Source organism: Phragmites australis, chromosome 13 (genome assembly GCF_958298935.1).
Source record: "Phragmites australis chromosome 13, lpPhrAust1.1, whole genome shotgun sequence".
Classification (NCBI taxonomy): Eukaryota; Viridiplantae; Streptophyta; class Magnoliopsida; order Poales; family Poaceae; genus Phragmites; species Phragmites australis.
In genome coordinates this window covers 29,699,242-29,725,137 of record NC_084933.1, presented here as the reverse complement: position 1 = coordinate 29,725,137, position 25,896 = coordinate 29,699,242, and the positions used below count along the sequence as shown (strand labels likewise).

The 25,896-nt window shown below is 41.2% G+C and overlaps 3 protein-coding genes and 1 non-coding gene across 6 annotated transcripts; 1 reads left to right on the top strand and 3 right to left on the bottom strand.

The window, feature by feature from the left end:
- Positions 1-609: 609 nt before the first annotated feature.
- On the bottom strand, positions 610-5,473 carry LOC133888647 (vacuolar cation/proton exchanger 3-like). Of its 2 annotated transcripts, none has more exons than XM_062328963.1 (12): positions 5,036-5,473; positions 4,526-4,747; positions 4,111-4,178; positions 4,013-4,041; positions 3,728-3,924; positions 3,441-3,653; positions 3,034-3,168; positions 2,625-2,741; positions 2,486-2,539; positions 2,079-2,195; positions 1,300-1,393; positions 610-1,010 (listed from the first exon to the last, which is right to left on the bottom strand). In XM_062328963.1, exons 2-12 carry the CDS (start codon positions 4,742-4,744, stop codon positions 1,000-1,002), a joined length of 1,254 nt encoding a protein of 417 aa, XP_062184947.1. In that variant the 5' UTR covers positions 4,745-4,747; positions 5,036-5,473; the 3' UTR covers positions 610-999. The 2 variants fall into 2 exon arrangements, with proteins under 2 accessions (XP_062184947.1, XP_062184946.1); XM_062328962.1 differs by having other exon boundaries at positions 4,526-4,752; positions 5,036-5,472.
- Positions 5,474-12,773: 7,300 nt separating this feature from the next.
- On the bottom strand, positions 12,774-12,890 carry LOC133889856 (U5 spliceosomal RNA). The gene has a single exon (XR_009903938.1). It is a non-coding gene; the product is annotated as a U5 spliceosomal RNA (small nuclear RNA).
- A 611-nt stretch (positions 12,891-13,501) lies between these two features.
- LOC133888761 (protein FATTY ACID EXPORT 7-like) lies at positions 13,502-18,427 on the top strand. The gene is made up of 3 exons (XM_062329108.1): positions 13,502-13,898; positions 17,798-17,932; positions 18,046-18,427. Exons 1-3 carry the CDS (start codon positions 13,556-13,558, stop codon positions 18,186-18,188), a joined length of 621 nt encoding a protein of 206 aa, XP_062185092.1. The 5' UTR covers positions 13,502-13,555; the 3' UTR covers positions 18,189-18,427.
- A 2,586-nt stretch (positions 18,428-21,013) lies between these two features.
- On the bottom strand, positions 21,014-25,270 carry LOC133888758 (protein TIFY 3-like). 2 transcript variants are annotated; one of them, XM_062329104.1, is made up of 5 exons: positions 25,032-25,270; positions 23,089-23,191; positions 22,772-22,994; positions 22,613-22,670; positions 21,014-21,393 (listed from the first exon to the last, which is right to left on the bottom strand). In XM_062329104.1, the coding sequence occupies exons 1-5, from the start codon at positions 25,172-25,174 to the stop codon at positions 21,297-21,299; spliced, it is 624 nt and encodes a 207-aa protein (XP_062185088.1). In that variant the 5' UTR covers positions 25,175-25,270; the 3' UTR covers positions 21,014-21,296. The 2 variants fall into 2 exon arrangements, with proteins under 2 accessions (XP_062185088.1, XP_062185089.1); XM_062329105.1 differs by having other exon boundaries at positions 21,014-21,390; positions 25,032-25,269.
- Between the last annotated feature and the right edge of the window lie 626 nt (positions 25,271-25,896).

Below are 25,896 nucleotides of genomic sequence, written 5' to 3'. Positions count from 1 at the left end.
GTAATGTTCGGCTGATTGAAGATCTCTTTTCTTCTTTGCTTTCCAACGTATTGGAGACTAGAAAACAAGTGAAAGGACAAGCTTTTGTCGGTGATGTTGACTAGGTTCAAAGATACTTTACCTTTCACTTTTGCTATTTGATTTGTCTGTGAAGCTATTTTTCTTTGCAAGTCTACCAAAATTTTTCACTAAACGGGGCTACAATATCGTTGAATTTTTGTTAGGTTGCCAACGAGTATTGGCAAAAACAACAAAAAACACGAAATTTGAGTGATATGGTTTACGTTTTGACTCGAAAGATTGTGCTAATAGGAGTGGCCTGTATGACCATAGCATGCCAGTGCCAATTGACAAAGAAACTGGACACCAGGATCGGCATCACAAGGTGCAGACACATGTTCAGGTGCAATCGTACATGCAATTTCCAAATATAATCAAGAAATTGCCAAATTGATTCGCTGTCTCATGTAATACCGAAGAAAAAAAGGCAACCATCTCGAGGGACCATGAGCCACACAAACTGATTTGCCATGACATTACACATGGCCACTAGGAAAAGCAACTTGAGTCCAGAACCATGAGTATGCAGACATCATAAACCATAGAGAGTGAAGAAAGATCTCGCTTCTGCCAGCATCAATCATACCCATATAAACGTATTCAGCATCTGCGGCCCAATAAATAAACCCGAGGGAAACAGGATAAAGAGCCGCATTCACTCAATTAATCGAATACAGCAGGCTTACTTGAACGTCATTTCTTGTTTTTGTATACCTTGTGACTACTGACTACCCCTAGCACCCCTCAAACCCTCAGTGTACACACAATACAGGAAATCCTGCTGCAGTTCATGAAGGAACCAACGATTTGTGATGTTCCCGTGTCCTCGTGTCAATGCTGCATCACACAGGCCGAACTTTGCTATGGAGGAGCACCTCAACAAAAAAGGATTAGCAGTCTTCAAAGGTATCAGGTACATTACTTACAACGTTTGTGGCATCAGTCATCACCTGAAAAAGAATTGCATGTTCATATTTATGGTAGCATATATGTTTGCTGTTCAAGCAGTCTCAAAATATAGCACAGAAAATAAGCAACAAGTTGGCAAGAAAGAATGAAACAACAACCAACACGCGCAAAAAAGAGATGATATATTGAATTAGTATAAATGAGCTGGAGAAGTATAAACTCGTCTCTTTTCATGAACAGTTCATTAGTTCCCAACAGGAAAATTATTTAAACTGACTGCAATGCGAACACTAGAGGAAAAACATGACTAACTGAGAGCATGCTACTCACTGGATTGTGGATCAACATGAACAAAGAAACTGGCAGCGACTATTAGATAACACAGGATCAGCATTAGTCCTTTCAAGTAGTTTGCAGTGCCATCCTGTGAAGAAACACATTGCACAGGTTCAGATATCAAAAGCAACTCTAGTTTGTAAAAGATAGATCTCAGTGAAAATGAAACAAGACAGCCGGCCAAGTGGCCAACCATATCCCTATTCAAGGAGAGAGACCATACAAATCCCCAGTTATAAATTGGGAATGGAGAGATGGTGAGGTGATTTTGTAAATAAAATACTCCTATGGCTATATGCAAACCTAAATAGATCAAAATGAGCTTATGGAACCCTAAAAAAACTCGGAAGGAACTTAGCTGCACCAACATTTATATGCATCACCGTTAACAAAAACATTTTCCTATGTACAACATGCTGTATCAGTGATTGCGGGGATGACGTTGTGCCTGGCATTTGACAGCCTTGGCTTGATGGCATTTACAAGAAAAAAAGGAGGAATCCAGATAATTTATATTGTTCAAAGTTACTGTTGATTTAAAGAGTTAACATAAACTTCGGTGGACAATATAACCACCAATGCACTGCAGCTAATAACAGCTACTTAACAAAAACGTGGTCAATGCTAAAATAGTGCACAGTGACACTTCAAACAAATCTACTCTATAATCTAGATGGATGACAAAATGTTCCCAAGATTTGCATCGTACCACTGCCCAAAGGGCAATGTCATGTTTATGAAAGTATTTCTTAATATCCACCTTAAGAACCTACCTGTAGCATAAATGCCACCACAAGTACTGTTATGAAGAGAGTTGCTGTCTCGAATAGTTGAAAATTCAAGTCCATCTTTTGTCCCATCATCCAACCAATAACAACGCAAAATGGAATCTGTATTAATGGAGAATATCATGTCAAACATCACAAAGAAAGAAAAAAAAAATTGAGGTAATTTCTGTAATCGGTAATGTACTTTTTGTTTCTTTAATGGAAATTTAGGTAAGGGTCTCCCCTCCTAATTGCTTCAAAGAAAAGAAGAAAATGATATGATAATCAAGTAGAAAGTGAAGATCAGTAATCTAAATAAGGCATGGGCCAATCTTTCAAAAGGTGTATACTTAACAAGTGAGAATGTGGAAGCACAGATCATAAAAAGGATAATAAGTTCAAAAGGAAATTACCGCAAACATTGATATCTGTGTTGATGAACCAATTGCAACACCTAGCGTTATGTCCTGCAGAAGAGACAATCACATGCATGAAAAGTTTAGAAGCGACAGAAGAACGAAAATTAAGCACATGAGAACAATGAGCACTTACAAGCTTATCTTTCATGGCAAACATTATTGCGCTAGCATGCTCAGCTGCATTGCCCACAATAGGAAGCAAAATAACACTGATAAAAGCCACCGGTAGGTTCAACGAATCAGATGCTCCCTGACAGCAATTGAGCAAAACAGTGACTAATTACATCCTTGCAGAGGTATACAGATGACCTGTAAGACTAACAATGTACACTATGGTAAGATTAGTTAGTATGTCCTATGGGCTAACTATAGATACCCATTCCCAAACTTAACACAAACATGTTCCCTGATAGTGATCGGTATCACCAAAATTTAATTTCTTGTCAACTGTATGAAGTTAGCTTTACCAAATTTCACTTGCCACAGATGAATAAAAGCTAATGTTTTTATTCTGTCTTGTTCTATTTGAAAAAAAAGAATACCTCAATGGCATTAACTAGGTATTGAGAAAGGACGGACACCCACAGTGTTATCACTGTAAGCCATGTAATGGCCTCCCACATACCAATCTCGGCTTCTTCATCTTCTTCAGTGGCATCTTCATTGGGTGCCTCTTCCTACAATATTGATGAATATGGTGAAAATATGAGCAAACGAAAAAGCATGAATTGCACCTTTTTGTTTTAAAGCATTGCAATATTGCAAGCAGTTCTTAATCAGATGTATTTGGTTTGTTACATGGAGTTCCGACTGAAAGCGCCAAGATAGTGTGCACTATACTTGGGCTAACGTAAACTATCATATCCATACCCATAATACAAATTCTAGCATCATGGTTACAGCCCATGTCACCAGCAAGAATGAAAATAAAATGAGACACTGAACTTACACTGCCAATTGGACTATAAACATTGCTCCGCCCACTTAGTTGGAAATAGAGATAGCTTGCATATGCCACGAGCATGATGCAACTACTGAACCTTGAAAGAGAAACCTCAGATGCTCCTTGCTGCACTTCTGAATGTGTGAAATGAAGGACAGCAGGAAACATCAAGCCCATGACAGCCATCAACAGTAAACCTGAGTTGACAACTGCAGTTGCCTGCAGTAATAAAAATATTAATCTCACTACAAGAGATTTCTGTGGAAGAACAATAAAGCTGTCACAAACATCACCTTACTGAAGACTTGGTCTTTGTTCCGATGAACAATACCACCAGCAAAGAAAGCACAGCCCATAACCAACAGCATATTTGATAATATGGAACCCAATAGTGACTGCTGCACTACTCGGATCATTCCATTTCTCAAAGCATATATTGCGATTATCATCTCAGTTGCATTTCCAAACGTAGCATTCAGAAGGCCCCCAACTGCAGTTCAAGGAAGATGAAATTGATCGTTGTTTGAGGACACTCCGATTTCTAGTTGGCTATTAGCAAAGAAGAAAAACAAACATACCTGTTGGGCCAGTGAATAGCGCAAGCTGCCTGTAGAACAATCATTGGCATCATTTTTCAATAAGGTGGGAAAAATAAGTAGAGAGTTTATCAACTTACTCAGTTGCATAACCCAAACGCTCTGCTAAAGGTGTTATTCCTAGCATGCTGAAAAGGAAAACCAAGCCCTGAAATTTTTATACCGTGGAAAGCATGTCAGCACTGAGCTGACAATAAGAGAATCACCGATAACACTACCATTGAACTGAATTGAAGAAGGTTTTTCAAAGATGAGAGATGTAGCATAACCAAGACTATTAAACCAACCATCTTATGGAGGAGCAGTGAGTAGAATCATTGGTGTGCAAAGATTGTCTACTCTTAATTTTTCTTGTACATGTTATTTGAACCCTATATTTATCGCAACTGAACAAACAGACCTCATACAGTAACTCCCCGCTACCCTGCAACTATCCAAACAAAGCCCAATTGGACAGCACCGCATTTGAGATCAGTTCTCACTTTCAACACTTACATGCCTCCTCGAAGTGAAGTGGAGAATGATCGATGCAGGCCCGAACGGCAGAAGCAAGTTGAGCTTTGAGGTGAAAATGACGATCCTGATGCTCTTGAGCGCCCTCTCGAATGTCCTCCGCGAGTTCCAGGACCCAGCCATGCTCGGCCGCAGCCCGCCGTTGGGCACCTGCGGGCTGTTGACCTTGAAACCCCCCATCTCGATTTGAGGACTCTCCATCTTCTAGTCTACCAACACAGGAAAAAATAGTATGGGTGAGCAAATATATATCAAAAATGGAAATTCTGGTTCAAGGAGAACCAAATTTGATTCCTTTTCTGTTAGATGAGCCTCAAGTCCTACTTCAATTTCGCTGCTTCTCGAATCTAGGAACTAACTAAGGTAGGCAGCTGAATCGGCCTCCCAGATCCACTACACAGCGAGCCTAGTATAACCCAACAGCGAATAACCACGCATCCACCCAAATTCCAAAACTTGGCAACCACTACGAATCCGAGCCAACCAACCGACCTGAACACTGCTAACGGAGAGGGCCGCTGCGATCGGCCGGGGAGCCGGGATGAATCAGGAGTCGGAGGTGGGCTCCGGCCGCCGCGGCCCCGAATGGATCGTCATTCGCCGCCACCGCCGTGCGAGAGCGGCCGCTTCGCTGCCGACGCCGAGGGGCGCGAGGGCCCGCAGATTGGTGGAGTGGTGAGCAGCGCGGAGTCGTCGTGCCCCCAGCGAAACTGCGGGGTTTCCGGGTGGGCGTCGGGTGTTTCACTGGTTTCCGCCGATGCGGAGTCGCTCGCTGCTCGCTGCTCGCTCACACCGCCCGCACCACCGAATACCCTGCTCTTCTCCTGCCTGCCTGCCTGCCTTCGTTGCTAATCAGGCGAGGGCTTGGGAGTTGAGAGGGCAGCGACCAGCCAGCACGTCGTCTATGCGTGCAGGGCGCTTCGCGTTATTTTCTACGGAACCTCTCTTTTTGTGAGACGATTTCTATCATTTTTTTAATATCAGAACAACACGCAGACGCAGACGAATGCACGTAGACATATAATAATACAATATCTACAGAAGATCAGAGATAAATTTAAAGATTAATAAAATTACTATATATATCTCGTTGCCGATAAAAACATCGTCTATTATAAAAAAAAATCTATCATAATAAGATAAACAAGTAATAAATCTAAATTAGATATGATGAGTATACGATACAACCATCTTCACTGATTGCAGATTCTCGTTTTCAATGTGAACTGTACCGCTTGTTTTTATACTTTCATCCCGTTTAGACTCGGTTAATAACGACTTGCGGAATGGTTGGCTTGATACGCGTTCGAGTTGGTAAACGTTCAGAGTCTTGAAACCATTTCCAGGCGGAAATTGACCAAAGGCATCGACGTGGGTAAATTCTACGTTTCTACTCAGTCCTCACGAAAGTGTAAATAAAATTGCCAAGCACAAGAACCTGCATTGTTGGTACTTGGTACAAGCAAGCAACATTTCTTGAAAGATGTCCGAGTGGGACGAGACGACGATTGTGTTTCTAGTGGTGCACTCGAGGTCAAATTGTCTGTGTGTCACTAATGGATGTGAACTTAAGTCGGCTAGACGGTTAGCTGTATTTTTTTCCCATGAGGGCACTACGATAGCACAATCTTCCAGAGTTCCAGTACACAATGTTACTATGTTTGTCTTTATTTTGTCAAGGAGAGTCAATGTTGGTGCCATATTTGGTAAATTTTTGAGTTTAAGCAGTTCTCTTTGGCCATTTCGAAGTTCATAAATTACTATATTTTAGAGCGGCGGGCGCTCGGCATCACGCCAGCCAAAAATCGCGCACGCTCCGATCCCACATCGTGCGGCTCCCAGCGCTTGCGAAGCGCTCTGGTCAGCGTGAGTCCGGAGCTGCTCGCTCTGCGCGGTAGCCCAGGTGGTACGGTGCTCATCCTGCGTTCCAAAGTCGTCCTTCAGAGGGCCTTTCGACGCGGAAGAAAATTTTATAGGAACTCTTTATAGAAAGACTTAAGATTTCGATTCATATAGTTTTTTTTAATTTAATGACTGACACATAAAAAAAATAAGTACATATATCAGATAAAGAAAATCTTTCAAAAATCTTATCCTATAAAATTTCTGCTGCTTGCATACACGTCGCCGCTGCTTGCATACACCTTCTCGCGAAGGCTCCCCAAGGCAAGGTTTCATTTACCGACTGGAGCTCGGTTACCAAGCTCCGGCGGTAACCGAAAATACGCGATAACCGCAGTTATCGGTCAAAAATTCAAAAAAAATCGGAGAAAATTCATTTGGCAAAATTTGAATTTTGGAAAAAAAATTGCGATTTTAGCTGTTCGGTAACCGCTCGGTTTTGGTCGGTTACCAAGCGGTTTGGGTCGGTTACCGAGCGATTTTCTCGCATTTTTGAATTGGTCGGTTACCGAGCGGTTTGGGTCGGTAACCGCTCGGTTTTCTCGATTTATCGAGCGGTTTTATCGAATTTCAGCGCAGTTCAACAAAAAACCTAAAAAAGGGTTCAATCTTGTAAAATCAATAACTAATTCATCCGAGCTTCAAATCAAGTGAAACAAATTTTGTTGGCTTTCTTGTAACATGATCTACATGATAAAAGTATTTCTATTCATAAAAAAGTTCAAAATTTTCTGTGAGAAATTTTATTTGTTAAACCAAGGTAAATGCATAGTTTACTCTTTGCTAATCCAAAAATCATGAAACTAATTTTGTTAGTCTTCTTACATGATCCTATGTCTTTTAAAAATATATGAACTCATTAATTAGTTATTGTAACATGCATGATTGTGTAAATGTGTTGCGACTAGATTAATTCATAACTGACCCATCACACCTTAAAAATTAGTGAAACCACTTTCATTAGCTTATTTATATTATGGTTTACGTAGAAAAAATAATAGTAGATATGAAAAAATTAATTACAGTGATGTTTCTTAACATATTCACTTTATGCTTATGAACTTTGTAAAAATCATAGAGAATTTAATAAAACTCTAAATAAAGTGAAATGAATTTTAAAGATTCTCTTAAAATACGTTTTATACAAGAAAAATATGTGTTTGCATGTTACATTTTTCGTTAACGTGAGTTAATAATTGAGCCGCACGCTTCAATTTTTTTTCATTTTTTTCAAACTTTCTCCCTATAGAATATGATGCAAACGACATTATTTTTGAATTTTTTTTCACATAAGTTCTTAGAATTATGTCTAGTTTTTTTAAAGATTTTTTTTGAATTTTTTTTGAATTGTTTTATTTTTTCGAATTTTTTAATTCAAATTTCGGTTACCGGCGGTTTTTGAAACCGGACCGGATCGGAAAGAGCGGTTTTTGAGCGGTTACCGACGGTTTTTTAACCCTGCCCGAAGGTCGCCGATTCTGCGGTCCTCCACACTATTGCTCGCTCGGTTCGTATCCCAAATCGTTCGCAACTCAAATCCCCCCACCGACAGCGGCCTCCGCGCGACTGCGCCATGGCCCACCCGTGTGCGTGCGCTGCAGTTGCCGTCCCCGCACGCGGCCCGGCTCGCCGTCGCGCCAAGACACCCCATGCTGTGGCAGGAGAAGAGGAGAAGCGGCAGGGAGACGAGTGCACGACCCGCCTAAACTTTCAATGTGACGACGGCCAAAATTAATTGCAAAGCACTGATGGTCATCAAACTGAATAGGTGTGGTGGCCTCTTTCTCCATTTAAATCCCATGCCCCTAAAGTATTCGATGAAATGCCAAGGTAACACAATATGAATGACGTACTTAACATTGCCTTTTATACCCTGTTTGAATTCTAATTGGGAGATAATTTTCCCAATTTTAAGTATGCTGAATTTTTTTTGCTCTTCTTTTTTGCAGAACATACCTGATGTTTTTGAAAAGTAAGCACTGTTGATTCTTCATGCTATTATCTCGAATAGGATGTTTTCTCAATGTATCTCTAATCTGGAATGGAATACTTTTTTATTATTAGGAATGTTTTGGACAACAAGGAGATTTGCAAAGGCGTGGCCTTTTAACTGTCTTAGGCAAAATCACCATTTCCAATTTATTGCCTACCAAGGCACAAGTTCTTTCCTTCATGAATTAGCAACCAGGTAAGTAGATCTTACTGTATATTGTCCATGCCAGCTTCTTTTGCGAGATTAAGTGGTGCTTATAGACTTTTAGTTATCTGACTGTATCTTTTGGTAATTTGTGTGAAGACAAGTGTTAATGCTTCCATCTAAGCATCCTAACTTATCTTGTTACTATGTTGAGAGTCTTACTGGGTGATTGCCATCTTCAGTGACTCCAATGACTCCAGTGAGAGAGCATCCACCTGCATTAGTACAATCCGTAGGTTAGAACAACATGATTTAGGAAATAGAAACCCATGTACATTTCTAAACGCACGTTTAAGCTCCATGTCGTGAATGGATGCTTTGATTTATTGTCAGAGGAATAAAATGATCTGAGAAATTCTTGTTCAGGGTACACATTTAATTTGATATTTATCGCTATTTATAAGCAAGCAATTCATTGGCATAAAAAAACTTAATGAGTTCATTTCGTCGGATTAATTCTAAAAATGTCTTTCTACATTGTTACCGATTAATTGATTAGCTCTCAAGTGCTAAACGTTACATGTCTAATCGTCTAGAGGCATTATAAACATCGATGTCTCCAGTTTTATGACTTTTCCTTTATTTCTCTCATGAGAAGTGAGGGCCAATCTGTCGGTCTGGAAGATTATGTTGTCGGTCTGGAAGATTATGTTTGTAACCCATAATCATTTGAGATTTTCGTCTTGTGTCTGACAACTTCATGCAATGATGTGTTTCACATTTTTCCTTTCTTCTATTGGGAATTCATATAGATCATTCCATTTAAACATGACTTCAAAGTTATGCCTGAGGGCACAACAAGAGATCCTGGTGAGGTTCTGTATGAAATTTCAATGAAGGAAGACCAGATGTTGTATGAAGAGTTTGTTCAACCCTTGGAGTTCAACAAGAATAAGGTAAGGGCTTCCATTGGCCTCCATCCTCTACCTCAGTGCATATGTGAGAAAACAGAAGGTGGCTTGGTAGGTCTGCTCCATCGTCCATTGTGACAAAAAGTGCCAGTAAAATTCTTCTTCTATGGTTAACTAGACAAGTTGAACAGAGATGCTGAAGCACTCATAACATCTCAAGATCTGGGTAAACATGTTCCAGAAAGACTCACTGATTTAGCCAGGTCTAATTTAAGTTGAAACAAAATAGAAAGAAATTTGTGCTTTTTCGATAGCTGAAGAAATTCAAGTAACCGCTAGATTACTGGTTAGTGATTGAGTAGTCAAGAGAACATGTAAGTACCAAATATCCATGATATTCAGGAGCGTGAGCATATGGACAACTCTCACCACTAAATAGGAAAACCTCACAACAATTACTATATATTCCAGGTTCTATTTGAAGTTTGAAAAGTCTTCGTGCTTATCAACTGTAATGTCAGATTGTACATATGGGTACATATAATGTTTAGGATGGGCATATTAGATTTTTAATGAAAGTCTGGATATTGTACTTTTTTATTGGGACATTATCACTTGCTATTGCAAATGTTGCCATTTTCACATTTCAAGAAACATTGCTTTGAGGTGCATTTTCCCATTGTTGGTAAAATAAAAAATCAATGCCCTCCATAATATACCTCTACGTGATAGCTCTCTAGGATGATGCCTAGCTCCACTTTGCAATTGACAGTACCTTCAGTGCACTTTAATCTCATTTTTAATTTGATACACCTCCTATTAATGCAATTTCCATGGCCTATAATTTCTTTAGTTATGTTGTAAATGCCTAGATAATATTCATGTCATAGCCCCTAAACGCAACTTATCCCCAAGACTAGAAAAAGATAATGCCAGATTCTTTATGGATGTATATGAGTCATCTGTTCAGAAAAGAATGTACGAAATTACGATCTTCAATGTGGATGTGCTTCTTAGTGATTTTGTTAAGTATAAAGAGATCTAGAAAGTGCAGTTGTGACTTGGTAACTTGGTGGGAGTGGTTGGTGACTGGAAATTTTGGCTGCCAGTCCGAAACCAGCTACTTGCCAGCAATTCTATGATTTACCCACTTTGTTGCCAAGTGATTAGGATTGTTTTAGAGTTGAAATATGTAATTTTTTAAAGAAAAAACAACATCAATATAAATTTAAGTGGTGGTTGCATGCAGAAGTACTAATTCATACCAATTGTATGAATATAAAGGCATGCCTTTATTGTCTTCTACTCTTATTTTCAGATTTTTAACGGATCGAAAGTGTATTACCATGATGCCTTCTGTCTAGAGGCCCGGGCTTAAACAGGTAAGAATACTAAATCAGGAAGCAACGTGGATTTAAATCTTAGTTTGATAGTTTTAACAATTCATCCAAGAGAGGCTTACCCTGTCATGATTATTATTCCATCCAATAAAAGTTTTGTGTGCTTTTCAAGGTTCAAAAGTAACGCAAGGGTTGGTGGTTGTATGACAGAAATAAGCTCTTCCTTTCTTCTTCTCTTCTCTCTCTTAGCTGGTCACATGATGTATCTTGCGTCGTACACGCTGTTGAGTGGCACTGAGTTATGCTTACAGCCTTACTTCAAATTGTACTGACAGCTTCCGAGGCTCTTCTGATGTATAGTTTGCTTCTAAAGTGCCTGAATGTGTTCCATTTTGCCACACCAAATAGTTTGTATTTACTACTATGAAAGATACATCATGTGGCTCCAAAACCAGCCACGATGTGGACGTCAGTGAAATTCTTCTTGGTCATCCGATTCGAATCGCCTGGTTCTGCTGCTGTGCAGCGCGCCCCGCGCGCGCAGGGGTGTGCGCAAGCCACTAGTATAGTGGTGCAGGTTTTGAGTTGCAGTCAGCTCACCACTAGTTCTTGCCAGTCGTAGCGCATCCTTTTAACGAAAAAATGCAAAAACCCCCTCAAAAGTTATCTGGATTTTAACTTTTCTCTTCAAAAGTTGTTTGGTTGTAAAAAACCTCTAAAGGTTTGATTTTGTTGAAAAAACCCCTAAAAATTAAAAAAATCTAAAAAAAACTATAGATAATTTTAAGACTTTGTGATTTTTTTTCAAAAATAATATCCTTTGTATAGAAAAGTTTGAAAAAAAAGAAAAATGTGTAGCTCATTTATTAATTCAAGTTAAATGCATAGTTAATTATTTAATAACCAAAAATCATGAAACTATTTTTTTTAAGTCTTCTTACGTGATTCTCTGTCTTCTAAAAATACATGAAATTTTAAAATAGTTATTGTAACGTGCAGGATTGAGTAAATGTGTTGTAGATAGATTAATTCATAACTAATCTATAATGCCTAAAATTAGTGAAACTATTTTTATTAGTTTACTTAAACAATTATTTGTGTAGGAAAAATAATGATAGATATGATAAAGTTAAAATAACATGAGTTAATAAATGAGCTGTACCTTTTTTTTACTTCCTCGACATTAAATATGATGTAAAGGATATTATTTAAAAAAAAATTCACAAAATGTCTTAGAATTATCTCTAGTTTTTTAATTGTTTTTTATTTTTTTAGTTTTTGGAGGTTTTTTCAACGAGGTCAAACTTTTAAGGTTTTTTTTGCAATAAAATAATTTCTGATGAGAAAGTTAAAATACAAGTGACTTTGGGGTTTTACATTTTTCCCTTCAAACAATGATGGTTCTGGTTATCCAAAGGTTCACAGCATCACTATCTGATGCTTACACGTGCTCACTCTGATGTGTTATAGATGTTATTAAGGACAACTCTCGTTACACCAGTAGCACTAGCTTATAAACATCTACCATTAGCACATCCAAATGAACTATTTTACACTAACAAAAATATGTTTTTTCTTCTATTTTTCCTGAATTTTCTGATTTCTTTTATTTTTCCTAATTTTAAATTTTTGGCACGCCCACCAGAAGGGTGGGACCTGGATACACAACGCCCAAAATCGAGAGTCGACCTAAATGACACAACAAGAAGTTCAGGACCTAAATGACATGTTTGAGAACTGCATTTTACTGAAAAAACAATGTAAAATGGTGAATAAATTTTACACCCTACAAATACTATAGATTTTTTTACAAAACATAAGTTCTGAAATTTGGTACAAGCTGACCGTGAACAAACGACATTAGTTCCACAGAAACGGCATGAGGGGAACGTATCTGATGCTAAAACTCGGGACTCATATATTTTGATTGAATTGTTGGGGCTCTCCTAAAGGAGAATCCCCTCCAAAAATAAGCGTATGCTGCTATTTGCGGCGCGCACACGGTATTCTTTAGTAAAAGGCGAAAGAATAGTTCGCTTTGTGCTCACCGCGCAGCTGCGTGAGTTTGAAACGCAGCCGTGGCCCTCTTTATATTCCTCGCCCTCGGTTGGCAGCGGTCTCCAAGCAGCGGTATGGTGCTAATCGCTCCAATGTTCTCACGCGCCCTGCCGCGCTGTTGTGCCAACCAAATTGGGCTAGGCCCGTGAGAGCTCTAATCAGGCCGACACGAACCATTACTGGGCGGGCCCGCTCAGGATAGCACGAGGCACAAGCATTTTGATTTTTATATTTTTAAATAAAAAATTACAAATATATATTTCCGTTTTAAAAATTATAAATAAAAAATAAAATGTTTTGTTCCAATACTCACAAAATTGAAAATATTTTCAAAATAATTATAAAAAATGGATAAAATTGTAATATAGGGAATGTTATTATCTAACTATTAAAAAAATTCAACTCAAACCATTACGTGTGAAATGAGAAATAAAAAAATTCATATTTACATTTTTTTTAATATGGACGTATATATTTGCACTTTCTTAATTTAAGAAATATAAATATAAAAAAATCCTAAGCGTTTTACTGCTCGAGAAAATAATCGAAAAATATTTTCCTGGACTGACCCCACTTGCAGTGTCACATAAGTTTTCGCCTGGAAAGATCCCCATCACCACCTCCTCCCCCAGTGAAGACGTCAAGTCAGCTCTAGCACAAAGCCATGGCCCTCGCCCTCGCAACAACCCCACTCGTGCCCCTCGCCCTGCCCCCGATCTCCGCCTCCCAGTCCTCGCTGCTGCTCCTGCCGCGCCGCCCGTCTCCCGTCCCCATCTCCCTGCCCCTCCGGTCCCGCCTCCTCGTGGCCGTCGCGGCGAAGGAACCCGAGCTCGGCGGCGGCGGATCGGAGGGCGGTGGTAGTGCAGGAGGGAGCGGCGGCGGAGGCGGTGGTAGTGATCCGCGAGGAGGAGGACAGGAGGGGGAAGGGGAAGAGGAGGGGAAGGAGATGGGTGAGGGGCTCTCCATGTCGCAGAAGCTCACACTCGCCTACGCCGCGCTCGTCGGAGGTAATCTCGCAAAGCTTCTCCCTTTTGTTTTTCCCGTAGTAGTCCGTTACAAATTCTCAGAATTGGAGTGAGGCATGCTGTTTTATTTACGATTTAAGATCAGTTCTTGCTCTTCCCAATATGAGCCAATCTGGTCCATATTATAACTGTTGTACGGAGGGTTAATTTGAGGAGACGGGCAAATGGGCAATCCTGCACTGCCCTGCGCTTCTTCTCCCATGAACCTTACGTACCTGAGTACCTGACTTCCTTAGAAATTGATGATTAGCCACTGTTGTTATTGTGCACATTCAGTCTTCTGCATACTGGGCCATTGCCAGATGCCACCTCTTTAGATGGCACATATTTCTTAGCTTCATCCTCTGCAAAATGAAATCTTGTTGCTCCTGAAGGTCAGTGAACGACTAATTTGATGGCATTGATCACAATTGGCTTGACACTGGCACAAATTCATAATAAAGATTCAGCAACGCTCTTGTGATTTATCAACTCCAGATAGTGTCATAAGACTAACAATGGTGGGACCGAAAATGATGACTAGAGGGCGGTAAATAGACACATCAATAATTTTCTTGCGAAATTGATGGTCTTTTCCTATTTAGATCACCTAACGCACCTCAACTTAAGCAGAAGTAAAAATAGAGAGAAGTTTTAACAAGAGAAAATCGATGCAACACGACTTCACGGATGATATATGAACCATATGTTTCATTTAAGATTAATCCATATGTCTTAGCACTTGAATGATCACAACTTTCAAAAAAACAAGAAAAGATAAATACCGAGCAACGAAACTCTCCAAGTTGATTGTCTAAAGGCAAGAGAATTCAAGATTCCATCACATAAGCGTGTGTATACGAATTTTATGTATATAGCAACAAGAAGAATGACCTTACAAGGTTCTGAAATTTTAGTCCAAAATTCAAAATGAAAATCAATTCCAGAAACCGAAAAACTTACAAACTTGCAAGAGAATCAATAAAAGGAAACTAGAAGGAGGTGAGCACAGTAACATGAAGAAAAATAAACTTCGTTGCAGCAGAGGTCAGTCATATTTTAGACAAATTAGAAAGATTTTTTCTCACAAAACTCTCACCTAATACATAGGCTAAGCATTTCTCTTCCTCTTCTCTAAAACCTTAGCATAAGGCTCTCATATGGATGACACAAGAGGTTTAAAATGGTTGGTTCATCTCCTCCTATAGTCATACCATTCTATTTATAAGCCTAGTAAACTTGATTCCTAAGTTTTTTAGTTTTTTTTCCTCTAAAATACAACTCTATTGTAGTACACTCTTACCTACTACCGAGGATATTTTGATCCATTTTCTTCTCGATTCATCGGACGGTCAAGACGTCTTTACGACTTAGTTTCGCCTCGACGCAAGCTTCGCGATGGTGCAATGTATTCCTCCAGTCCTCCCACGGTTTTAAGGCCAAACTGCGAAACCTTAGTATGCTTCTCAAAGCGTGACTCTCTACTTGTTTACACCTTAAGCAAGCGCTCCGATGTCGACTCGTGTACTCTGTCTTGCGATCCTTACCGCCGGCAAGTCTCTCCCGCTCCTAATCCCTCGGACTGTCTTGTCACTTGCACCGGTATCCCCTTCGCTTGATTTTGTCAACACGTTATCTCCATCCGTCTTCTATACTTTGCTTAGCCTCCACGTGTTCAGTTAGGATCACTCTTGACTCCGTTTAGTCTCCTTGATTGTTCGGCACCAAGCACCTCATTTGGTCTTAATCATCCCGCCGTTGTCCGCTAAGTTGCATCAATCACCTGCACATCATGAGACAAGTAAACACATATCTCTAACTCTAATTCCAATTAGTCCATGATCAATATACTCAAATGAAATCCCAAATCAATTCAAATCACATCAAAGCTCATGTAAAATCAAAGATCATCAAACCAAATAAATATCAATGTCAATCACTCATCATAAGTAAATCAATGTATATTTTAACTTGGTTTCTTAATAACAGTCATGAGATTGGGATGTCTTGGCAAAGTTAGATGTATGTTACCTCTCTGTGTGTCACATAACCCTCTTCTTGCTTATAGTAACTCTATTAATGGCTTACGAAAGATAAGAATGTGTCACAATCCTTCTTGACCAAACCATAGTCACCGGGAACGTGGTTGATGCCGCGATCCATGACCCCGGATTGATCGATCCAGATCAATCGATCACGGAACTAGTTTGTCGCCGGGACGCCGCTGGGACGAAGCCCCTGTTGCATCTTGGCGTCGCCCGCTGGGAGAGGATGGAGCGCCAAGCCGCCATTGCCTCTTGCCGTCGCCCATCGGGAGAGGATGGCGAGAGTGCTCGGAGCATCCCATGGCGAGCAAGCCATCATCCTCTCCCGTAGCAGCTCTCTCTCTCATGCAAAATGCTCCACCGGATAGCTGCCACGGGAGAGACAGTGAGAGGACTGCTATGTGTGGTGGAAACTGGAGAGTAGATAAGGTTCTGAGTGGGCTTGTGGAGATGCTAATGGGCCACTCAATGTCCTTTATCATCGGTCCATTATCATCTCTCTACAACATGGCCCACAGAATAATATACATCTGGGCCATCGAGTGGGCTATGGAAAATATGTATGTATGTATGTATATATATTCCTGATATATACATGTGTTGGTTAGCATCTATATTTATGGCATATGTTCTTTAGTCTTTACAATGAGGTATTGACCCGGATGAATTAGGGTCATGTTCCGCGTCGTTAGTTTGTCGTTCTGAAGAGGTATCCCCCTTTCGTACCATATTTTTGTTAAATGTCGACCCACGTCCCATGACCCTGTTCCTCGACCCGATCAACCCGAATTTCTAGCGACTATGGACCAAACCACCGAATCAGCACAAGAGCACTCAATTGTATCCAGTTCAGGGGGATTGTATTGCCACCAAATCAACACACAGCAGTTTAGTTACAGGTTTGAGGGAAAACAGAGAGCATAGAAAGGGACTAGCACAGCTGACTGGTAGAAGACAGAGATGGGGATTAGAATATGAGATCAGCAGGGGATCAGAGAGGAGATAGCTCTGGAGAGGGAAGCGAGAGCCCGAGGAGGAAGACGAGTATGGACTTTTTTCTTCAATGCTTGCTTCCGTTCCTGCCTTCCTTCCTCTGTAGATATTTTCTCACTGCTGGCTTGGCCCCACCCGACAGCGATGGCTGGGCCCACTTGACAGCCAGGTCCGTGACAGAATGTAGAATATTTCTTATAGGAAGAAGGATATCATGAGCATCCAAACAAGCTAGAGGTGGTTGAACTTTTATTCAACAAACGAGTGAGGGATGAGTTCCCCTCACAGCACATTAATTTGGTGCCTCCTAGCCTCGCACTCAATTAAGAAGAGGGTTCTGTGACACACAGAGAGGTAATACACATCTACATTTTATTCTACAAACGATTGAGGGATGAGTTCCCCTCACCACACAGGAATTTGGTGCCTCCTGACCTCGCACTTAAAACTGGGGATTTGTTCCCCAAATGTAGTTGAAAAAATAAAGGGGGGCTGGGATTTGTTCCCAAGTGCAAAAGGAGAGAGGGATGGAGATATCTTAGAAAAAAGGCGGGATGTTCCCAAGAAAAAAAAAAGAGGACTTTAGCAGTTGGGTTCAATCCTGACTTAACCAGGGGTGTAAAAAAATCACCCTAGGTCAGAAAAATTTCTACAAACGAGTGTTTTAATTCCATAACGAAGCTGTTGGTAATTCATTCTATTGCTACGTTTGATATTTGGAATTCCTCTACCCCACATCTATCTTGTTTACTAAAGTAGCAGAAGACTTTAGCTCTGTCAATCGAGTTCTACAATTTCTAATTAGTGTTTTGCTTTTAACTCCCGGCATATGGATACTATTTTTTTTCCTTTTAACCAATGTAGCTGGTGGTGTAATGGGATACATGAAGAGTGGAAGCCAGAAGTCCTTGGCTGCAGGAGGCCTATCAGCCCTGATCCTGTTCTTTGTCCACACTCAACTCCCAGTGAGACCCATCTTCGCATCATCGATCGGTTTAGGTACGGCGTTTTCTGATCCATCTTTGTTGTGGTCCTTTGGCCCTTCTCACCTTTGCTTGGGCAGTTTCACCAACCGGGGTTGTCACCTTATCTCGTTTGATTTTGCGTTCTAGGTATATCGGCTGCGCTACTGTCAGTGATGGGATCTCGCTTCAAGAAGTCTAGGAAGATATTCCCAGCGGGTGTTGTGTCTCTTGTATCCCTGGTCATGGTCGGAGGCTACTTCCATGGGATTCTGCGTAGCTCACATGCGTGATAGAATCAGCGGCGCGTCACCATATGCGCTTCCTACTTGAGCTTATGTACCATCTTTCTGTTTCATGCACTTTGGCATCATTTTGGTGTTTTTAGAGTCTGAAGGAGCTGTTCGCCTTCACCTTCTTTCTTATTGGACGTTTTAGCATACTCGTTCTCAAGTTTAGTTCATGCTATTTTCTGTGACTCTGGGTAAAAGCATGTGAGCTAATATCGATGGAGAATATGCATTTGGGAAAATCATGTCTGTAATCTAGATGCAGATTTTAAGTTTTAGATTGTTCACCAAGCTTATATAGATAGCTCTTGGTGTACAGGTGCAGTAGATAGAGAACGCTATCAGCATTCCGACTCATGTTTCTGTTGAATAATTTGTGATATATAGAGCATATATAATATTCCACAAGTATAATTACAAGAATGAAAATTTGAGCTAGCTAAACACATGATAAGGAAGGGTAACAGCTGAGTAAGAGCAAAAACAAAGCAACCCTCCATGTGTAGCTTCAATAGCCGAATAACAACATGAATTAAAAGAGACAGTACCTCAACATTAGGACAGCAAGTGAACAAAGATGTTGCTCTCATATTTAAGCTTAACAATTGGCCCCAAGCCTTTGAAGATTTGCTCCCAAATTGTTCTAATGATCTAATCAAATATTGGGCTATCCTTAAGATCTCAACTAACAAAAGGATCTTAGACAATATACCAAGCATGAGCACTGGATTGTGAGCTGTGCTAAACCAGAGGTATCCCAACAAATAATATTTGGTCATTACAAGAGTAATACTAGCAAACAGATGATGAAACCTACTGAATTTTACCAGTACAGAGCATATCCAGATATGAAAGAAACAAGCCATCACTGGAATCTGTGGCCAAAAGACCACCAACAGTGATGAAGATATCACTCAGATCAACACCTGAGACAAGTAAACTGCCGCACAGACCAACCACTAGTTCACAGCTCACACATCCACAATACCAAAGATCCTAATGCTATTGTTCTTAAGCAATAACCCAATATAAGATCAATTATATCATCACAGAGCATTTAGAATTCAGCATGCTGTACAGAATGTGAAAACAGGATAAAAACTCACAGTGAAAGGAGATGAAGGGATTGAATAATCGGGGCAAGGTATGACTCGTCGGTCGCAGTCCCAGAAATCCGATTGCCCGCCGTAGCGCCGACAATAAGGAAGACGGAGATACAATCCCCAAACCACACTGCAGCCGGCACGTGTGGGCGAACTTCCGGCGTATGCAACTCCGGACCAACACCGCTTACTTCCAAATCTCCGAAAACCAAGTCTAGCCGAGAAAGACTCGGATTCAATCGGCCAAAGATCACTGGGAAGAAGAGAAGATTGGGGAAAAACTCACAGAGAGAATCCTCTTCATTGGTCTGCTCTTCAGAGAGGGGAAGGAGGAGGATCTATATCGGGGAACCTGCACCGGCCGGCCGGATTCAAATCCAAACCGAATTGCAGCTCCTCCGGCTCCCAGGCGCACAAAGCGGACGACAGTTGCCGCCGCCGCACGCCCAGGTGCCCAGCCATCCCTTTTCTCCATCTCTCTACCGCAACCCTAGCAGCCAGCTGCCTTTTAAGGCTAAGAAGCCATGGGCTGGGCCAAACCACGAGCTCAAGCCCATATCAACTGCAAGATTCAGCCCAGAAGAGTTCCAGCACATTGAAAATTTCAGAAATATATGCAACAGTTTCTACCTTTGCTCACGAGGGCCGCAAGACTAGAAAGCCTGGAAAACGCTAGGCACGCACGCAACGACCACGCGGACTGGGTCGCGTGCGAGCCCGGGCGAATGGGCGTGGCTAGCCCAGCCAAATGCGTGCTTGCCGGACACGCCGCAGCGCAGCGTCACGGCTGGCTTTCAAGTCTGCATGGCACCACCCACGCTGCGGCCACGCATCGGCCGGCTGCATCCGGCGGGAGGCCGCGACATGATCGGTGCGCTTGCCGAGGGGTCGGACCGGGGAAGTTTGCGCAGCCGCGTGAGCGCGGGGAGTAGTGGTGTCAACGGTAAATTACCTGTCGGGGAATGGTTCCTTATTCTTATCCCCGAACAAAGAAAATTTTCCTCGTTCCTGCCCCGCTCGTGAAGACTATTTTCTCTCTATCTTCATCCCCGCGCGGGGAATAGGAACCCGACGAGAAATCCATTCCCACTAACAATTGAAGAGCCAATCATCCATCTAGGCCTTTTCTACGTCCCGACCTGGGCCACCTTGCCAGGCTCCCTCACGCACGTACACCTGAGCTAGGCGCTCCCGGTCACGCACGCCTGTGCCGCCTTTGATGAGCTAAAACAGGTCCCTGAGGAAACAGGGACCGAAAATAATTTTCCATACCCGTCCTCCTAGATCTGGTAGGATATAATTTTTACCATTCGTATCTTTACAGGGAATAAAATCTTTTTATCCTGTTCCTCTAATAGAGAAATTTCCCATGAGAAATCAGGGATCGGTCCCTATTAACATCCTGGCGGGGAGGTCGCCTGCACCGCGCCCTTAAATGGCAACTGACGCGTCATTTGGTCGACTCATGACAGGGGATCGGCGGAGCAAGCGCGCGACGCCGACGAGAAAACCGAGCCTCAAGCTGCAGGCCAGGCACCGTATAGCCGCGGCGTCAGTTCGCACAGGCACCGTGCCAGTCCTTGATTTCTAGTAGAATCACAGCCAGACACCGAGATCTTGGGCTGGTGGATCGCAAGGAAAACCATCCCTGAGCTCCATTCCAATGGACTAGAACCATAAAATGGAACAAACAAGTGAAGGCCAACCGTAAACAAAACAGGAGGATGACAATAGATGTTACTATATCATTACTAGACGAACATTGTAACATAGTCAGACAGATGACAGGCATGATATACATTGCCATATTATAGCGGTTCGGTATGCGGGTAAACAAATTCACTGCAGAATAAACTAGCGCATGACAACGGAACAAAGGTAATATAGGTTCCGGTCCCATTATTAGTAAGGTTCTGAGGTGTGACATAAGCTAACACACACATCTCCCTGCCTCCAAACATCAGCCTTCATCATTCATACTTCCTGGTTCGCGGCTCTGTCTTTCAAGTCACTCTGCCTTGCCTTCGGCAGTCACATCCATCCCAGCTGACTCCATGCCCTCATATGACTTCACGGGGCTGTATGGAGCTTTGTTCACAATCCTGCTTCATGTGATCATTTAATCAGTCGAACCCAGAACTCCAGAATAAACAAGGACATTGGAAAGTGGTTCCAAACTACAGATTCAATATAACTGAAAAAAGGTTTGCCATCTGAACCTGATGTCTAGTTTACTGCTGAGATGTTAGTATGCAAGTTAATAGATAGCACCTCGATTCCACATAGGCTGCTTTTCACATACTACCTCTGTTCTCCAACAAGCATGTTTGACCAATACTTTTGACAACTACCTCTTGGTAAAAATTGATACAAATTAGATGATGCCAAAGTATTTTTCATGACAAATCCGAAACTATCATTTTCATGTATCAAATCCTAAGAATTTTGTGTATATTAATGGTCAAAGGTTCTAAAGTTTGACTGCACACATTCTTGGACGACATCTATTTAAGAACGGAGGTAGTAGAATAAAAGAAGATACATTAATGCACAAATTCTAAAATTAACCCTAAGAAAAAAATTATGCAAGTAAATTAACTATAGTTTGGTGTCCTCTGTTGATCGGCTAGATGCAAAAATACCGATTACAAGCTATACATACCACCTAAAACAAAAGACTGAAGAGGCAAAAATATGAGCTATAAAATGCATGACTACTCAAAAAAAAAGTTTGCATATATTGCTAGTCCAGAACTAGCATCAAGTATTAGTCTTACTAATGATCATTTAAATTTGCAGATACTAAAAAACTCAGAAAGTTACATGATCCAAGGCTATTGGCTGCTATGTTTTGTATTATGGAAGCATGCTCTGTAGTGATCTAACTATAACCAAATTTCAGACATGTTACTAGAGATCTACGTACAACTCAAACTAAAGCGAAGATTCACTATTGTACAGGTCTGCTTGCAGTGGACTAGTCACATCTTCTATTCGTATGCAGTCATAGAGCAGTCGACTGAAAATAGAATGTACCACATGCCATAGCTGCCTTATCAATTTTTAACAACTTTTTCATGCTAGATCATTCCAGTTGAAATAGACAAATCTTTCAAATACAATTGTAAGGCCGAATGAATTTATTTGTTTACTCTATCTAGAGGAGAACACATAGACGGTGCAAATATCCTATTGATGACATGGCCTCATACAAAATATACCGTTGAATGCTGTGGTAGACTCAGAATAAGCTTAAAGCTGTAGAAGAAGGTGCCAAAGAATAAGCTTCAAAAGAACATGGGGTGCTATTGCAATCATGCTAACCTGTCACGGCGTTTCTCCAGGAAGCGCTGAAGAGAGTGCCTCCTGGCAATGGGGAGATCTGCTCAACGGATTGAAATTATTTAATGATATGTTAGACAAAACCAAGATTGAGAAAAGCATTCCATTTCTGGATCTCCCCAAAAGATGTAGTGGTCTAACCAGCCTGAAGCTTGCACATTGAGCTAGGGTCAGCAACAACCTGAGGCTGTCCAGTTGCTACTGAAGTGCTCTGCAGTGAGAGAGACCGTGTGAGCACCGGAGAGACCGCTGCTTGGGCAAAAGTGGCGGCAGGCACAATTGGAGGCTTAACAGCAGTGGCAGTATTGCTTTTGGTCGCCGCCGCAGCTGCAGCAGCTGCTGCAATAAGCATGATTGCTTGAGCCTGTCGATGCCAAATGTAGCAGGTCGCATATTAGCATAAGCACTTTTGGTCAAATAAAGAACATAATAAATGTAAAAGGTGCGGATAATATGACCTTCTCTGGAGGCACTGAGTCATACACACATACAGATCCACCAAAGAAAATTGTAAGCTGTGCAGGATTTGCTGGAGGGGTCGACATTGGCAGCATTCCAGACCTTATGATTAAAAAGGTAGAAAAATAAGACACACAAAGATAAAATAATATCACATAATTGCATAACTGAATTAGAAGGTAAGCAGATACATGGCACTCCAACTAAATGCAGATGATAGTATATAAGGACATGAAATGAGTTCAACACACTGGCATGAGATAGAATATGCGCGCGTACTTGTGCTATGAGTTTGGTTTCTACTTGGCAATCAAACGGTCTGTCACAAATTGCATGCTAATCTTGCCATTGGCCATGGGGGCAACCCACAACTGTCAGAACCTCAAAATTGTGACGTTCAATGCCTATAGCTACTTTATTAGTGCCCAAATTCTGTGTTAGCGCTTAGCAGCATCTATAGTTCTACACTGGAAGATCTGGGATCAAATAACAACAGACTAGGCCTGAAATTTTGTCATCCCGGGACTCCGGGAGTTTGAAGTAATCAACACAGGCAGCACTGGTAGCCCAGCCTTCACTCATTTACTAGTTCAAAGGTTGTCAAACATGGGTGCAATCTGCATCCAAAGAAGCTATTTTTTAAGTTGAATCCTAAGAATTAGAGCTATCCAATCATCTGTAGTGGTATAGATGTCCAAGGAAGCTGCTAAGGACAGCTTCACATAGTTTTATCAGAGCCTTGTCTAAAAATAATGTAGTGCAACCAACACATCAGCCGAAAAGCCCGAAACTGGTCTCAGGTCTAGTAAACCATGCCATTTGCACGTTTGCAGCAAACAGGGAAGGAAATTGGTATTTTGACATATCAAGGATTATCTGGAGGAGTGGTTCTATGTTTGGAATTGGTGGCCAGAACCTACGTCCATGGGTCCCCTGTCACAGGTCTAATCTTGAAGTACAGGAGGGAGTGAGTCCCCCCCCCCCCCTCGAATTATTGTTAAATGGCAGTGTTAAGAAGGTTGCATGTGTGCTAAACTCAACATCTAAAAGATCTATGCCTGTTTACCTTTTTTTTAATAAAGAAAAAAAGGATAGCCCGAGGTTTGCATCCCAGATAATAATAATGCAAGTGACTTAAAGAAGTTCTCCATTGCTAATTTAATCCTACAATTCAATTGATCCTTCAATTCAATTGAATAACTTTTCATAAAGTTTTTAATAATTTCTACAAGAAGAAACTGAGCCAACGAGGGGGGAAAGATTGCTTGGATCTGTACCCACTTGGCCACTTGGCCAAAGTTAATTCTTAAGTTCTAACCATAAGGAAGCCAATCATGTTGATGCTGACCTAGGGAGAAAAAAAATCTCACCTAGGGAAAAGAACCAAATCGTCTCTGCTAGATAAGGAAACCTTGTTTTCAGGGTGTCCAAGGGCAAAACAAGGAAATTGAGACGCCAAGTTTTTCAGCAAGTCATCAACGTCCTCCCAACAACTGGATAAGAACACGTGCCATGGTAACAGTAACACAGGTACACAACAACAGGGTTGCAAAGAGCAAAAGAGACCCAAGAACAGGGAAGGAAATTTGAGGACTTTGGCTGCAAGGAGATGATGAACAAGAACGAAGACGCGTTCCCGAGCCCACTCCGACTCTGCATCCGCGCTTAGAGCCTCTGCAACCAGATTTGATCCACCAAGACTACAGCCACCGCTCGTCCATGCTAACGCCAAAGCCCGGGGTGCCAGGTGCTAAAGCGCATGACGAACAGGCAAGGGGAAAGGCCTGGGAGAAGGGGGGAGGGGGGGGGGGGGGAGAAGGGATGAACACGAAGAGCACTCCAAATTTGATCCAACAAAGACCAAACAGCTAATTATCATCCCATATATGCAGAATCCTCGGAGAACCTTCTCTTGATTTCAAGTGGTGGGCAAGGAGGGTACCTGCTGCTGCTGCTGGCGAGTGAGAGGCTCAGGCCTTGGCCTTGCTGGGAGTCCTGGGTCGTCTTCTTCTCCTCCTCCTTCCTCTCCTGTTCCTTGCCCGTCACCTCCTCTCCCTTCTTAATGTTCCTCTCCAACAGATCCATCTCAACCAACTCGCGCCCTCTGCCCGGCGCTTGGGACTTGAAAATGAAAAAGGGGCAAACAGAGGGGCGAGAGAGCGACCGGGATCCTCACTTCACTGTTGGTCATTAATACTTAAATGTCAATGACAAATTCATCGTAATTTTGATGTCAGGGATCCAATCAGCAAACGGCGCATGTGAATGTCGTGATGGACTGCAAAAAAAATTGATTTTTTATTCTATTTCTCTATTTCCATTTTAATTATGATTTATTCAATAGTACTACCTCTAGTCATAAATACTCATCATTTTATCAAGGATCCGATTAAATTTTTAAAACTTTAATCATCAATAGTTTTCAAAATATTTAGTTTAAAACATAAAAATCACACGTGTAAATTTATCTTAAAATATATTTTATAATATTTAATTTTTTTAGTATATATTATAATTATATTTTTAATAAATAATAATAATTAAAGTTACATATTAAATATCATAAAATCAAAAGCAACAAATATTTATGGCCAGATGGACTATCGTACATGGCTCTCTAAAACGAGGCCCAAAGTACTCCCTCTGGTCGTATTTATCACCGTGGTTTTTTATTTTATGATAAAAAAAATTGCATAATATCATATGACAAGTGTTCTATCACACCCCATTTATGAAAAACAAATTAACATGATATCACATCCCATTTGTTCTGCTCTTCAGTTGTCAACTAAGCGCTTCGTGGTTTT